Here is a 15,086-nt window from a genome sequence, read left to right as displayed (position 1 = left end):
GCTCTACTGAGACCCTAACCCTGAAAAGGTGAATAACCAGCAAGTAGACATGTTTTCTGCAAACAATCCTTTATTGCAGTGGAGCGGTACAACTGGTCAGTCATGGTTAAAGAGTGTCCGTTGGCATGACGGGATCAAATAGTCATGTATGTGACCGGCAACATCATTTATGAAAGTCCACAAAACGATATATTTGACAGGAAAATACCTACATACTGAGTACTGCTTAAAAAATGGCCATGACCAAGGTCCCACTGTAATCTAGATTAGTTGGCAAAAATAATAGCACCAGCTGTGAGCATATCCCTTGTGTCTGTCTGTCTGTCTGCCTGCCTGCCTGCCTGTCTGTCTGTCGGTCCTTGGGATTCTTAGAAACCTTTGTGGCTGCTGGATAAGGCGACATTAGGCAGGAAAATGACCTACTATAGGGTGGCTGACTTGAAGAGAAGCAAACAGTTATAAAGCGTGATCATGTCAAAGTGCTCATAATAGATTCTCATTAAGACTGGAGTGGGACAGTACGGTATGATTATCTGGCAGATGATATGACAAAAAGGAATCCACCAATGACTTTGAATTCCCCGTTAACCTGTAAGGGGCGAGCTATATCAAGACAAAAATCAACTAAAAGGTCATACACAAGTGGAAAGTGGGGGATTCTAAAAACACACTTGTATAGGGCGACAGACAGCACGGTGCGGTGCGGAGTGTGTGTTTACTCGTCTGATTTCATCTTGATCTGCGCCTGCATCTTAGCGATCATCTCTTGCATGCGTCTCAGCTAAAAGAAAATCAAAGAAGAGCAAAACATGACCACGACAGGACATTTGGAAAAATACAAAGCTCCGGGGCTATCTGCTGCCATCTTGTGAGCAGAAAGGAGAACATCCCGAGGTTCACGCAGAATTTCTTTTGCACCGGATTGGTTTGAAATTGTGGTGGAAATTTGAAATGGTTAACTCATTGGAAAAAGTCTTTCTTAGGCTTGCTCACAATGCCCACCCGATGGAACTTGCTCTTATTTTTGGGATGCGTTTCACACAAACTTACAAACTAACATTGCATTTCAAGAGGGCCATTGTCTGAGCTGCTTTTTCTTTCAAACGGAGGTCATTCCCATCATAAAAGTGGGCCAGGACATCCGGACAGGAAGTGAGGTCACACACTTGCCGACGTATATAACATTGTTTGCAAGCAACTCTGATTGCTGCCCTCTGGTCAAGATGGTAAGATTGTAACACACACTCACTCAGGATCATTAGGAAGCTTGCCATTGCCAAACGTTGGCCGCATGGGTATAAACAAGACATACACTGAATAATAACGTGTTTGCGTGTACCTCGGCCTCCTTCTGTAGCAGTATCTGGTCTTTATCCATCACGTCCTCATCCACAGCTCTACGGGGAAGCAAACAGCAGCCCAGGATTAAAGGCGCAAGTGAGCAGCTCGTCGTCTGCGTGTTGTTCCCCGACGTCATAGCGTCTTACCTTCCAGCTCTCTTCAGCCTCTCGGAGCGGAAGTTCTCGTAATGCAGATCCTGAGTGACCTCCTGCAGGTCTTGCATGTGCGTCCTGCAACCAGCACAGCGGCACGCGAGCGAGCGAGCGAGCGATGAGGTCTTTCGGCTCTCGGGGCGAAGGAAATAAGAGCTCCGATTTCTGAAGTGGCCGGAAGGACTCACACCAGCATGGTGCGCAGCTTGAGGAAGTCGTTGTGCTCAGGGTTCTCCACCTCCACGACCCCCCACGGGTACAGGCGACCGCGGATCTTCTTGTCCTTCACCTCGATCAGCTGATTGGAGCCAATCACGGCAAAGGGAATGCTGGCCTGAGTGGAGATGACGCATCTCAGAGAATGACTAGCAAAGTAAACATTGGACAGAAAGGATTCACGTCCTGAGCACATTGCCTTCAGGAAGTCCACTAGCTTCAGCTGAAGGTCAACTTTATCACCAGCAGGTGGAGACAGACGTATTTACAACCTTCAGGACTCTGGTCTGCTCCTTGAACTCCTCATCCTCGTCCGAGTCGGCGTCAGGTAGCTGATAGATTCGAATTCCGTGCTCGGCGATCTCATCCAGGATCTAAAATGCAGAAGGAGGGCGAGGCCGGCCCGGGTCATGACCACTTTGCAAACACTCCCTTCTCCCCAGTCAGAATTTGTGGAAACCCCAAAAATGTTTCATAAAAGTAATACTCCAAGGATCACCGACACATCCACACTCAAACAAAGGTCTTTGTTTCAAGGCCGCTGGCCCGGCGGGTGCTGGAAATGCAGCTGCGTTTGACAGCCATAAACCGAGAAGAAGGTGGGCGGGATGAGTGGAAGGCACGTATTTGTGTTGTTGCAGCAACACACAAGTCCCGCGGAGGACACGCAAAGGGGGTGGAAGGTGAAAATTAAGACTCCCGTCTGTGCGTGCGTGCGTGCGTGCGTGCGTGTCTCAGCGTCAACTTCTCTGGCCGTCTTTCATTGAAAGGCTGCCGAGACTATTGGAACAAAGGCCCTGCCTGGCTTTCTTTCCCCTGACCATGGGACACATGTCAGTATTTATTATTCTAAACATCAAGGCACCATTTGTCTTTTGTATTCCCGTAGCGTACTGTATTGTTATGTAAGGGAGCCAAGAAACGTCAAGCGGCCTTGTTTTCTTGACTTTTGGGGCCACTTTCATGTCGGGAGGGAGGGAGGGTTGGGAGAGCGGTAGGCGGGTGAGTCGGTCGGTCGGTCGGTCGGCTCCGATCCCGGGAAGTGACAGCAGCGGCTTTTCCAGCTCCTGTTTGCACACTTGTTATGGCTAAACTTTGTTTTCTCAGCCAGGCATATGTGCGTGCGTGTTCAGGTATTGTTGTGCTGCAGATGTCAAAACAAACGCGACACAAGAGCGGGGCTTCTTCTCAACGCCTCCAAAATGCGACTTTGGTTCAAGCAGAAAGTCGGCACTTTTGGGAAATTGCGCGCTCGGTGAGAAAATAAACTCGCTCCACACAATGGCAGGAAACAAACAGCAAACGTACAGCGGAGGCTGATCTCATTGGATTCATTAGTGCTCTTATCTTCATTTCTAGAGAGCATTTGAGTCCAACCATTCACCAAACAATTTCATACCAATGGCTTTCTTTTCTCAGTGGCAGCCAATGTAAAAAACATTTGGGCATGAAGCTGTGCCAAGTATGCCACCCAGTGTTCCAAGCTGGCTAGTAACACACACACACACACACACACACACACACACACACACACGCATGCACTGATAAGAATCATAGATTCAATGCAGTGTTTGGAAAAAACATTTATTCAACAAATTCATCCTGCCCATTTCCTCTTGATAAAACATGTTGCCACAACGAAAGATAAGAAATGGGCTCTCGTCACTATTGCCGCTTTCTTGCCCACTGTCAAAAGCGGGAAGGAGCAGGTCAACATTTACACCGCTGTACCTCGAGTCAACCGTCACCAATTGGAGGAGATGGACTCTCCCTTGACTTAAGACCTGATGACGAAGCAAGCGAGCCCCAAAGGGCGCACAATGCTCTATGTGCTGGTGTACAGGATGACCGACCGCATGTACGTGTACGTGCTGAGCAACTCAACCGGTAACTCCAATCTCCAACAGGTGCCACAATCACGGCCGGCCGGCCAACCTTCCTTCCTCCAAATCTGTGTTGACTTGGCTTAATCCCTCTTGCTCTTGCTCTTGCTTCACCGCACTACTCCCCTCCTGGTCATTTTGTATTTTTGTTGGCAGCGGGAGCCACGGTGATTTTGTGACCATCCTGCGCAGCTCCGAGACTTTGCTCCGAGACTTTACTCCGACCTGTTGTGCTTGGCTGCGCAACTCCGCTCGGTGTCGTTAAGACGGCCAACAATGTGCCCCTCGAGAGCCCGGCGCAATATTAATTAGAAAAGGAAGCCTGAGCTTCTGGTTAACGCTGGACCTTTAATATCAAGCATTGTTTCTGGAAAAATATCCAGGAGACATATTAGGGTGGAGGGAGCCTGATACCATTTTATGTCCACGTAGTCCAATTCCAGTAAGATGAAGCCAAACAATAGCTTACCTACTCACTAAACATACAACCAGAAATGCTCAGTCATCATTAAAGCAATCGACGATATAACCCTGCAGAAAGAATCCTATTTCTTTCTCCAAAACACCCCTCGCACCTTCTGTGTTGACAACACAACAAGGGAAAGAGAGCGACACTGGCCGCGACTGTAATAAACAGTGAGTGCGCGCGCACACAACAACACATGTTTGAAATCACAGTTGTTGAAGAGAGGACAGAGGCAGAGGCGGAGGCGAGCATCCTGCCTGGCTGCGTGGCTGCGTGGCTGCCTGGCTGCCTGGCTGCGTGGCTGCCTGGCTGCCTGCCTGCCTGGCCTATCGCTGGGAAACAATACTTGGAAGTAGAAAGGAGCGCTCAGAGGGAGGGAGGGAGGGAAAGAAATCGCTGCGAGCGAGGGAATCCAAGCAGAAAAAAAAGACAGAGAGAGCACATGAAGAGGTCCATCGAGAAAAGTCCATCAGAAAAGCTCTCCAGCTGCACGTGCTCCTGAGGAATGCGCACCGCAAAAGAGCAAGAAAAACAGCAAGAGCGACTCCAAGTAACATTTGCGTAACCTCCCAGCTTCTGCGGGGATGAAAGCTATGCGGAACATGAACTTTATGAGCATGTCGCGTCATGCGTGATAAAAATCAACTTTTGGGAGCGGATACGGAGGTCAGCAGAGGAAAATGATTGTCTTCAAGATGGAGACTCATGTGTCAATACGAGTCAACTTCAAACAGAGATAAGGACACTGGAAAAGCAAGAGAAAGAATGGGATATTTTCACAGGAATCACATTTCAGAGACATTTATACTGCTGGGGAAACAATTGGAAGAAGAAAAGCATCAGTCCACAAAACGTTTGCACTCTGAAAGTATCCATTTACGGCTCAAAGTTCCCGTCGCTCGAATGAAATGATCACGATCAACCCCCCTCCATGACCGGACATTGCCGCGTGTCTTTGGTGTTGGGAAAGCACTTAAGTGAATATTTTTGTCAGTTCCAAAGTCAAGTTAAAGCAATTCCAAACTGTCCTGGGATGCACAAAAAGTCTGTCTCTGTGTGTGTGTGCGTCTGTAAGCAGGAAAACAACGGTCAAGCGAACTTGCGTTCCCTTCCCGCCGACAAAGGGTCCTCAACAATACCTGCTGATGAACAAGAGGCCACCACCTCACTCCCCCGATCTCATGTGAACTGGCGTGAAAAAACAGTGGCGGGCGGGAGGGAGGGAGGGAGGGAGGATTTTTGTGCAAGTCTCGCTCCTTGGCTCCCTCCCACCTGAGTGAGTGGCACAGTAAGAAACAATAGGATTAAAGGCGCACATTCCAGATAGATCCCATCAGGGTCTGAAGGACAGCTCAGACTGGAACAGACCGGACCAGAACAGCTGGATTTGTTCTCATGGGAAATTACGTCCGTCCGTCCGTCCATGTGTCACATGACTTTGGACGTCCCTCCCATTGTCTTGCTGAGACCACCCATTTTGTCATCTAGTGTTTGAGGAGGGCATCTTTGGAAAGGGGAACGAACATGCATTTGACACCAAATCAAACGGAGACGCAAAAGTGTCGCCCGCCAGCAGATCATCGTGTGCTCAAGAGCAGCTTGCCCGCCCGATGAGGACAAGTGCACATTTATTGTTTGAAACGGACGACATCGCCTGAAAAAAGAAATAGATCTGCCAATGGGTTTCAAACAGTGGCAGGAAAGAGAGCCGCACACGCACACGCACACGCACACACACACGCAGCTTGAAGCTTCTGATATTGGGTTTGAAGAAAACACAATCAGCCGGGACTAAAAATGGTGTCCTTGCAGGAGGGGGGCGTAGGATTTGTTCACACAGCAGCGCATGCTCCAGTGCTTTGGGGAGACGACATTGAGGCAGACAATGAGGGGAAAACTGTGACTGCGCCCCGGCCAGAGTTGAAATACAGCAGCTGAGTGGACAAATGTGTGTGTGTGTGTGGGGGGGGGGGTCAAGTCCAGCGTGGGAGGAAAAGAGCCAGCCGGTGCAATAAGGATGGGGGGGGGGGCAAAAAAGGTGGCTGAGAGGGGATGAGGACGTGGAACGGGAAAAGACAGGACACAGGAAACAGAAGGGAGCCCAGAGGACAAGTGCCAAAACACGTGATTAGCCCGCTAGCGCATGCCAAACTTGTCGTAAAGATATACAGCCAAAATCCAACACCCTGGATTGTGATCAACACTGAAAGGATGGAGCCCTCCTAAATGGTGAAAAGCTATCAAACATCTGCTACAGTCTTGCATTACACCTCCACTCCAAATTCATCTTTCGGCCTTTCCGTTGGAAGCGCGTCACATTGTCACAAACTCCCTGACTTTCTCCTGACTGAAGCTGAAACTGACAAGTGATGAATAGAATACAGACATTGAATGAGTGTTTTTCCCGGGCTTCCTGGATGAGCTATCAATTGGACGGATGCACTTGAAGCTGAAAGATTTGACCTTGACGAGATCGCTCCCGCTCTTAAAAGATTGCGCCAGTAAAATGGCGCACAAGATGATCAAGATCCCATCAAAGGCAGATGTGCTTGAGACGGCAACAAAAAAAGCAGTCAAGCTGACTGAGACTCAGCCTAACCCTAACCCTAACCCAGCAAGCAGCCAGCAAGCGGCCAGCCAGCCGGCCAACCAGCCAGCCAGCCAGCCAGGCAGGCCCACACAGGATATGAGTCTTAAGGCCCCAGACTGAGAAAGAGGATCAGCCGTTCTCCTCTGGGCAATTTTGGAGCGGGAGGAAATTGCCATTGGGGAGGGAGGGAAAGAAAGCAAAAGGTAGAAGAGCGGCAAACAAGTGGAGAAAGAAACAATCGATAGGGGGGGGGGGGAGAGAGAGAAAACATTTACTACCAAAGTACATTTTCTTTGTCCAAGCTGCTGGCGGCCACGGGCTAGGTCGTGACACATTGCAGGAAATGTAGATTGTTCTGTACAAGCTGTTTCCCGTGGCTTTAACAAGAGAACGTGCATACGGCTAACGGGGGTCTCCTTTAAAAGCATAGACTGTGGACCAAATTCTCCAGGTTATGCATCACCCTTGACATTATGACAGGATGCGCGCGTGTACCCACCAGAACCACTTCAGCTAATCTGATCCAAGCAACAAAATGCAACTTGAAAACATTCTTATGGCCATGACTTGTCATGCACCCATTTGTTTTTGAAATATATAAATTGCCCCCCATCAGTCCAATGATAGCAATCCCTTATTGCACGATGAAATCCTTTCACAATTGGGAGGAAGATTTCTCAAAAGTCTACAAACAATTGTTGACGCAGTGTCCTCAAAAACCTGCCTGGCAAAACAAAATCACCAGCTGCAACTGGAACATTTGTTCTCTTAATAAAAGCAAAAAAAGCAGCGGAATGGGCTGCAGCCACTTTGCACACTTGTAAACAGATGGACAAGACAGCTTACACTGCAGTGAGACATCTGCACACACTGCTGCCCATTTCACAACTGTGAGATTGGTGCCAAACCAACCAACGGGATGGATGACCTGCCCGCCCGTGTTGACACGGACAGCAAATGGTTCCAGGAAGTTGCAGCAAGGAAAACAAGAAAGAAAAAAAAAAAACACACCAGTCAATATGCATCACGAGATTTGTGACCCCACCTCTAACAATGTCTTTTCCAGGAACCTGTTTTGTCATTGACAGCCAGTATATGTCAATACTTGCATGTGATACGCTTTCAGAAGTTTAGGACCGAGCGAGGTCAGCTGCGACAGGAAAGCAAAGTTGGCCGCAGGAAGCGTCGGCGGAGGTCGCAACACAAAGCCATGCCACCCCACAAAGTACACCCACCCCCCTTCACGACAATTGCAAATGTACAATGGAGGAATTGCACATTTGATGTGAGAACCGCTCGCTCGCTCACACGTCCACTCCAACTGTGACAGCCAGCCCTCGGCGCAGCATTGCTAGATGGAAAGCATTTCAAAAATGATGAGCTTTGAGTCCGAAACAATCGACACAATGAAATGATGTTGAGACTACAATCCTATCAAGCTTGCCATGGCACAAAATGCCTCCGCCTGAGTGATTTTCAAGCAAATTTCCTGCAAAAGTCAATCGACTCCTTTGAGCCTGTCTGTCTGTCTGCCAGAGCACCGGCCGGCTCCAGAGCCTGAATGAGGCACAGGAGGGGAGCTGTGAGCTTTCAAAAGGTAGCCGGCCGCTCCAATTAAAAAGGCCCCAGGTTGAAAAAGTGATTTACTAGCGCAATCAAGGGCAGGAAAAGCCTGCCGTCAGCCGTGACGTACGTGTTGTCCTTCCAGCTATCGTCAGCAGGAAACTCGGGAGCGTGCTCCAAAAGGAAGGAGCGAGTGGATGAAATGAGCTCATCGACGTGGCAAACGGCCTTAGGCCCCGATATTGTTCTCAAAACACCAGATCGACATCCCCTTATTTAGTCCCAGAGCAGACCTTACCCGTCTCTTCAGGCGATCCCTCTCCTTCAGCGTCAGCGTGTCGGCCTTAGCGATGACGGGGACGATGTTCACTTTGCTGTGGATGGCTTTCATGAACTCCACGTCCAAAGGCTTGAGACTAAGGGGAAGACCGTGACAATATGAGCAAAAGAGCCAGCTCAGCTAATGACACAGAATGATGGCTTTGGTCTCAAATCAAAACAAGAGCAAAGAAATGCCTGCCCACTTACCCGTGTCCAAAAGGCGAGATGAAGTAGAAGCAGCAGTGCACGCGGTTGTCCACTATGTGGCGGCGGTTGAGGCCGCTCTCGTCGTGGAGGTAGCGCTCAAACTGGTTGTCGATGTACTGAATGATGGTCTTGAAGCTTTGCAAAAGAGAAGTGAGTGAGTGAGTGAGTGAGTGAGTGAGTGAGTGAGTGAGTGAGTGAGTGAGTGAGTGAGTGAGTGAGTGAGTGAGTGAGTGAGTGAGTGACTGAGTGACTGAGTGAGCGAGCAGCTGCAGATGCCCAAACCTGAAACTGCGTGACTTGGTGCAGGACTGTCACCCCAAAACAAAAAACAAGAAAAAAAAGAAAAAGAAACAAGCTTCAAAAAGTCCAAGTCAAAGCGAAGAGCTTCCACTTTTCCATTGCTTTTCATATGATGTATTATTTGTGCCCTCTCTGCATCCATTGCAGCCTGGTGATCCTGAAAGGGAGATCCTTCCATCTGTGGTCCCTTCTCAAGGTTTCTCATTTTCCCCTGGCAGGGTTTTTGAGTTTTTCCTTGCCCTTTTGGGAGCTTAAGATCAAGGGATGCTTTGAGAATAATTGTCAATTTGTTTTGTCTATGTGAAGCCCTTTGAGACTGCTTGTGATTTAGGGCTATACAAATCAACTGGACTTGACTCACATGCACACCAAAGGGCAATTTAGAGTCTTCAATTGACCTTCACATATATCCATCTTGAACCAGCGTACTGTCCACACCTGCCAAATGGACAATCATTCCAAAATGACGAAAAGAAGCAACTCGAAATGAGCCACATCTGATATGAAGAGAAAGCACAACCTACAGCGTCAAAATCCACTTCATAAAGATATCACCGTGATGAACGTTTTCCCCACGAGAAAAATTTCAAAGTCAATCGGCAGTCCCGGACAGATTGCGCTCGACCTCGGAAGCTTCCACGCGAGCCATTTACAACAGGACGTATCCTGTCATTAAGAATGATAACTTTTTCCACATTGATAACGATGACTGGCCCGAGAACGCTTTTGTTGGACGCAATGTGTTGGTGTAACACCACTGGAGGGAGGGAGGGAGAAAGGAGTCAAGGAGGAAACTTGAGGACGGGAGGGAAGAAGAAGAAGAAGAAGAAGAAATGTTTTCCCTCCCTCCCTCCCTCCAAGGCAAACAAAAAGAAAGACACACCAGTCCTGGCTGTTGATGGCGTCGCCGTAGCCCGGTGTGTCCACCACGGTGAGGCGGAGCTTCACTCCCCGCTCTTCGATCTCCACCGTGGACGCCTCGATCTGCACCGTCCTCTCGATCTTTTCTGCCAAGCGGGGGAAGAGCGAGTGAGCGCTTGACAAAGACGGCCGCTCTCATCATATTTGTCATTTCCGCAACGGGTCGTGTGGTGCTTTTGGTCATATCCAAAGTTTAGACAGAATGAGGGTGGGGGCCATTCCCAGCATTCCTGCTGAACTGTTGCTCAGCTGGAGACAGTGGAGCAGACATGCTGCTATGATTACAGTTTACCTGCGGCGCCAGGAATGTAGCGTTCAGGGTAGAGATCGGTGAGGAACAAGCTGTTGATAAGTGTGGATTTGCCCAAACCCGTCTCCCCTGAAAACAAAGACAAAGTGACGCTATGAGCGAGCGAGCGTGGGGGAGGACATTGAAAGCGCTTCAATGGCGACACCCACCTACAACCATCAGGGTGAATTCAAAGCCCTTTTTCACCGACTTTCGGTGAACTTGGTTGGGGAGGTTCGCAAAGCCAACGTAACTCGACATTGCTGAGGTGTACGCCGGAGGAGGCCCCTCAAACCTGCAGTACAAGACAAGAGAAGACATTCAATCCATCCGATGGTTTGCAAACGTTTACAAAATACATACGATGAGATGATCATGGCTGTATCATGCTTGTTTGTGCCCTTCAAGCTGGAACACTTTTCCTCTCTCCTCGGAATCCATTCACGCAGAAGAACAATTGAAAGGTCACCGATGTGGAAAAGGACCCGCTGGCTCACGAGCTCTGTGCTTTCCAACAAAGTCGTGAGCGCGCGCGCGCATTGCTATTGAAAATGTCTGCTATCGAATGGGATTTTACACATTGATTTCATATCCCATTTATCAAAAGTAGGAAGCGTGCGTGACAACATGACGAGCCAGCTTTCTTTCAGCAAAGTCTGAAGATCACACTCTTGATATGACCGTGTTTTGGTACTAAAGAGCTCCCCGGGCGCCACATTTCTTCCGAAAGCGGTCGTCGTCTCCCGGCAAGATAAATTAGCCACGTAATGAGCGAGCGCCAAGAACAGGCTGGCTGCATTTGATCATCAACACACTGGGCGCCCTTTGACATGTGGCGCGTGATAGATAAGGAGGCACAAGGAGGCACAAGGAGGCAGACGGCTAGTGCGTGCACTCACGGTGGTGGCGGCGTGGGAACCTTAGCGGACCTTTCTCCACTGGCATGTGACACATCGGTCGCTCGCTCGCTCGCTCGGTGGGCACATTTCACACGCTTGAACTGAATTAGACGGTGGCATCAACATGATAGTGAGCGAGCGAGCGAGCGAGCGGACTATCTATCAAAGTGACAATGTGCTTTGGGCACAGCTGCTTGTTGATTTGTCTGCTTCCCAAAAGTCTTCCTTTCAACGTTGACATGACAACATGAACCTCAGTCTTGGTACCGCGACCTTTCAGTACTGGACCAACGTGATTCGTACCAAAGTGGGAACGTGACATTCACAGCTTTGGGTCAAGGAAATACTAGGAGATGATTGTCCTTCCATTTTTATACTGACTTGCACTGGGCACCTGCCAAATACAGAAGATTGGGAACAGGAGCAACAGTATTCCACAGATGCCAATGAATAATTGTTCTAATTGTTAGGAAGAACATTTTCATAGGAAAAAACGCTATGGTCACAACAGGGCAAACAAGCAGGAGGCACACACCATTTCAAAAAATGGCCATTTCATCAGCCGAAGCCAGACGTGTGTGTGGGGAGCTAAATGAAAGAATGCCACCTTCGGGGAACTTGCCCCCTGTAAAATGCTTTGACGGTAGTTTTCAGAGGCAGCTGAGCAGAACTACTCGCCGCCAAAGCTCTAATGGAGAGATTTGAACAAACACCAGAGTAGTCGTTATTTTACGTCTTTCATCTGGCAACACATCATGGGAACCCTGCGGATACTTCATGAAACAAACAGTCCAAAGAAATGTTTGGAACAGGTAAAGAGGCACTTGATGACAGACAGGGGTTATAAATAATGACTTTGTGTGTGGGTGTGGGGGGGGGGGGGGGTAGCGCTCAGTGGTGGGCAAGAGTAATAAAGACACCATATGAGTCCGTAAGCCGCGCTTTAGGCGACACGTGAAAATATGAGCGTGGAGGGCAGGAAAAGGTTCCACAATAGGCGGGATGGGAAAACCTTTCAAGCGTTTCAATGGTGAGCCGCCGGGCCTCTTCACAACACAAACAGTTTCAAAGACTGCAACAAGTCATATGTTGACGCTGCTGCTGCTGCTGCGTCCAAGGAGCAAATCTCCCACATGATATTGCGTCGACGTAAACACCTGCTCCTTCGGAGCTGGACATTGTTGGTTGTTTGCTTGCTGGAAAATTCCTTCTTAGAATAGAAATGGATTCTTGGCTTCTGCAGCCCATGGGCGGCGGAACAAACAGTTCCGTGCTCAAGTATGTCACACATCTGTTGAGGGAAATAGGCACACCGTTGCGTCGGTTCACTCCCCAAGCGGCTTGTTAAAAGCAGTTCACGTTCAACTCGTTTAATATTTATGGTGGCAAATCCGAGAAAATCTGCGCTATGACAGACAGACAGACACGTGTGGGGAGGGGGATCGGCATTCTTGCCGCTGATACAGCGCCACATCTGCACTTGGATTTTCCTCCGCGCTTTCTCACCTTTTCAAAATGGCTCACTGTCATTTGTGTCTTTTCAAAGCACTTCACGGCGGTCCAAAGAACAAGCCAGTCCTCTCGCTTTGCGTACGACTTGGATTCGGGTAGAACGGGAGAGCCTCGACACAAATCCGGCAAAAAGGGATTTCAAGACGTTTGTGTTTGTCGTTTCCAGATATTGTCCACACGCAGCATTGTACTGCGTGGTTCTTTTCTAGCAGACAATGCAATGAATATAAATAGAACGGGTGAAATCTTGTGCTAAATTCAAATCAAACTTATGCAACGAGAGCACTCATTATCTCAGGAGTAACATGAATCATGTTGTTTTTCCATTCACAGCACAGACAAGGGCCTTCCCTTCCCTTCCCTTCCCTTCCCTTCCCTGCGTAGCTGGTAATGTCGAGCAGATGTCTTACTTGGCGCTCCTGTGCCGCTGCTTACCGTTTAGGTCGCGGGAAGGAGAAAGGTCAGAGAACGGTGAAGGAGCTCAGCTCAGCTCTGCTCAGTGCCGAGACTCACTCCATCGTTTGCTACATTGTGGCCCCGCCCCGGTGATGGCGCACCCACCAGCTAAATTGTTGTCCAAAAAATGCCAGCTGACAGCGAGAATTTGCACCAAGTGAAAGAAAGCGCAAGTCCAGATGGATGATAATTCCTCAATAGTGGCCCTCTGCCACATTTGGGACAATGAAAATACACAATTGTCCCCCCCCCTCCATTATTGTAGCGGAAGACATTTACATTTGCGCCACTTTACAATCAAAGGTCGGGGATTAATCGAGACGTTTGAAGGCAAGAATGTTACACAAGAGGGGATTTGCGGCCTGACGTGTCAAAGTGGATGATTTGAATGGCTTGTAGATTAAGCTTTTATGCCGGACTGATTTAGGAGCACAATGGAGTGAGCGGCCGTTGTGTACGTACAAAGCGGCCGGCGGGACAATGGCAGGCATGAGAGAAATGAGCTCTGTGGAAGCCAAACGAGACCTTGGCGCCTTACAGCCAGGGCACTCATATTCCGTGCAGTGTGGCGGCATGACTTGAGAGGTAGCGCATGTGCCTGAAAGTTGAGCTTGAATCCTCGGGCCTTTCTATGCGCTGTTTTGCCAAGCGGGCACGGCGGCATCTGGCTCTCAAAAGCAGCCGGGCGGGCGGGCGGGCGGGCTCCCATCCAGCTCATGAGCAACTAAGCACTTGAGAAAATAATGGGTCAGCACTCACCAAGTGCAGTCCGTCCACAGATTTACTAGAAAATATGGAAAGTGGAAGAGATAAGGCCAGTGATTTGTTTGTATCATTGCTACAATCTGATTTGTTTGACAAAATTGTTGCAGCAAGTGTTGACTGAGAAAAACAACAATTCTCAAAGAGTCACCGATGTGGAGATGAGTTGATGTTGTTGCTTCAGGGAGTCAGATTTCGACACGCACACATTTTGCCATTGTGATATTGACTGCTACTTTTACAGAGATGTTGGAAAAGTTTGGATAAAGTAGCTTTTGTGACGGCTTAGCACAATGATGTTGTCATCTTAAAGGAGATATAGAAAGCTGGAGAGGAACATGGCTGGAACAAACAATGAAATGAAAATATTTGTTAAGAAATCTTTGATTAGCTATGCAGCAGATGTCACATTTGAAATGTAAATCAGGTTGATTTAATTGCGGCTGCTCAAATCGTGATGACAATGAAAGGGATTTTCATCCCCTATGATGACAATTACAGTAAGGAAACGTTTGTCCGTTTTTAAAAAGACTAATTAGTGGGCTGCACCCGAGACCGGTCGCAAGGGAATCAAATGCAGACTAATAATGATGTTAACATGCATATTTAAGAGGTCTTTGTTAAATAGTTGACCCCCCCCCCAATCTGGGACGTTGGGAAGTCACCACACCCAATTTGTCTGTCAGACACGGACAATCGAAACAACTCAACTTTCATTATTAGCCTTCAAAATGTGTCATATTTCAACTAACTGCATTCGGAATGAGTATCTGAATCGTGGAAAGTTAACGACTTTGAGTTGTTACTTTGGCTGCTGTTGCCAGCCAAGTTGGACTGTGAGCTAGCCTCGTGCTGGTGACTTTTTTCTTTTCTTTTTTTTTCCCCCTTAACGCTTTGGCGCTAACGCTTGATTAACAAACAAAAGCTACACATTACTGCATCCGCATTCACGCCTTACCTGAACTTTGAGATAAAGTTTGTGAACAAGAGCGTTTCGTTTGATTTCGCTGTCCCAGCCCAGGAAAGGAGACGCGGAAGTTGCTCGCTCGCTCGGAGACCGCCTTCCTTCCTTTCCTCCCTCCTTCGTCTCGTCTGCCGGACGCCATTCCGGCTCAGTTTCCCGTAGCCAAGCGTACAATTTTTCAATCCAACATGGCTGCCGACGTGTCACAGTTTCTTTGACTGTCATGCACAGGTTTTCCATGAGT

At 48.6% G+C, this 15,086-nt stretch overlaps 2 protein-coding genes across 2 annotated transcripts in view; both read right to left on the bottom strand.

Annotated features, from left to right (window-relative positions):
• Nucleotides 1-50: 50 nt before the first annotated feature.
• Nucleotides 51-14,960, bottom strand: zgc:63587 (uncharacterized protein LOC393431 homolog). The gene is made up of 11 exons (XM_037257999.1): nucleotides 14,835-14,960; nucleotides 10,420-10,543; nucleotides 10,253-10,339; nucleotides 9,923-10,046; nucleotides 8,740-8,874; nucleotides 8,510-8,627; nucleotides 1,982-2,083; nucleotides 1,682-1,827; nucleotides 1,488-1,571; nucleotides 1,340-1,397; nucleotides 51-781 (listed from the first exon to the last, which is right to left on the bottom strand). Exons 2-11 carry the CDS (start codon nucleotides 10,508-10,510, stop codon nucleotides 716-718), a joined length of 1,011 nt encoding a protein of 336 aa, XP_037113894.1. The 5' UTR covers nucleotides 10,511-10,543; nucleotides 14,835-14,960; the 3' UTR covers nucleotides 51-715.
• plpp5 (phospholipid phosphatase 5) overlaps nucleotides 11,284-15,086 on the bottom strand; it is a 28,434-nt gene continuing 24,631 nt past the window's right edge. Inside the window, exon 9 of the mRNA XM_037258028.1 lies at nucleotides 11,284-11,302. The gene's annotated coding sequence lies outside the window, so the exon portion shown is untranslated. The remainder of the gene's footprint in view (nucleotides 11,303-15,086) is intronic.

The sequence above is a fragment of the Syngnathus acus genome, chromosome 9, assembly GCF_901709675.1.
Source record: "Syngnathus acus chromosome 9, fSynAcu1.2, whole genome shotgun sequence".
Classification (NCBI taxonomy): domain Eukaryota; kingdom Metazoa; phylum Chordata; class Actinopteri; order Syngnathiformes; family Syngnathidae; genus Syngnathus; species Syngnathus acus.
Note: the sequence above shows the minus strand (reverse complement) of the source record. Positions and strands in the feature narration are given on the sequence as shown.

Excerpts from the sequence above, each read along its gene's own strand:
- zgc:63587 (XM_037257999.1), bottom strand. The coding sequence starts at position 10,510 with ATGTCGAGTTACGTTGGCTTTGCGAACCTCCCCAACCAAGTTCACCGA. Across the intron at positions 8,875-9,922 it reads GCCATCAACAGCCAGGACTG|CTTCAAGACCATCATTCAGT; the intron begins GTGTGTCTTTCT and ends TCTTTTGCAAAG. Across the intron at positions 8,628-8,739 it reads ATCTCGCCTTTTGGACACGG|TCTCAAGCCTTTGGACGTGG; the intron begins GTAAGTGGGCAG and ends TCTTCCCCTTAG.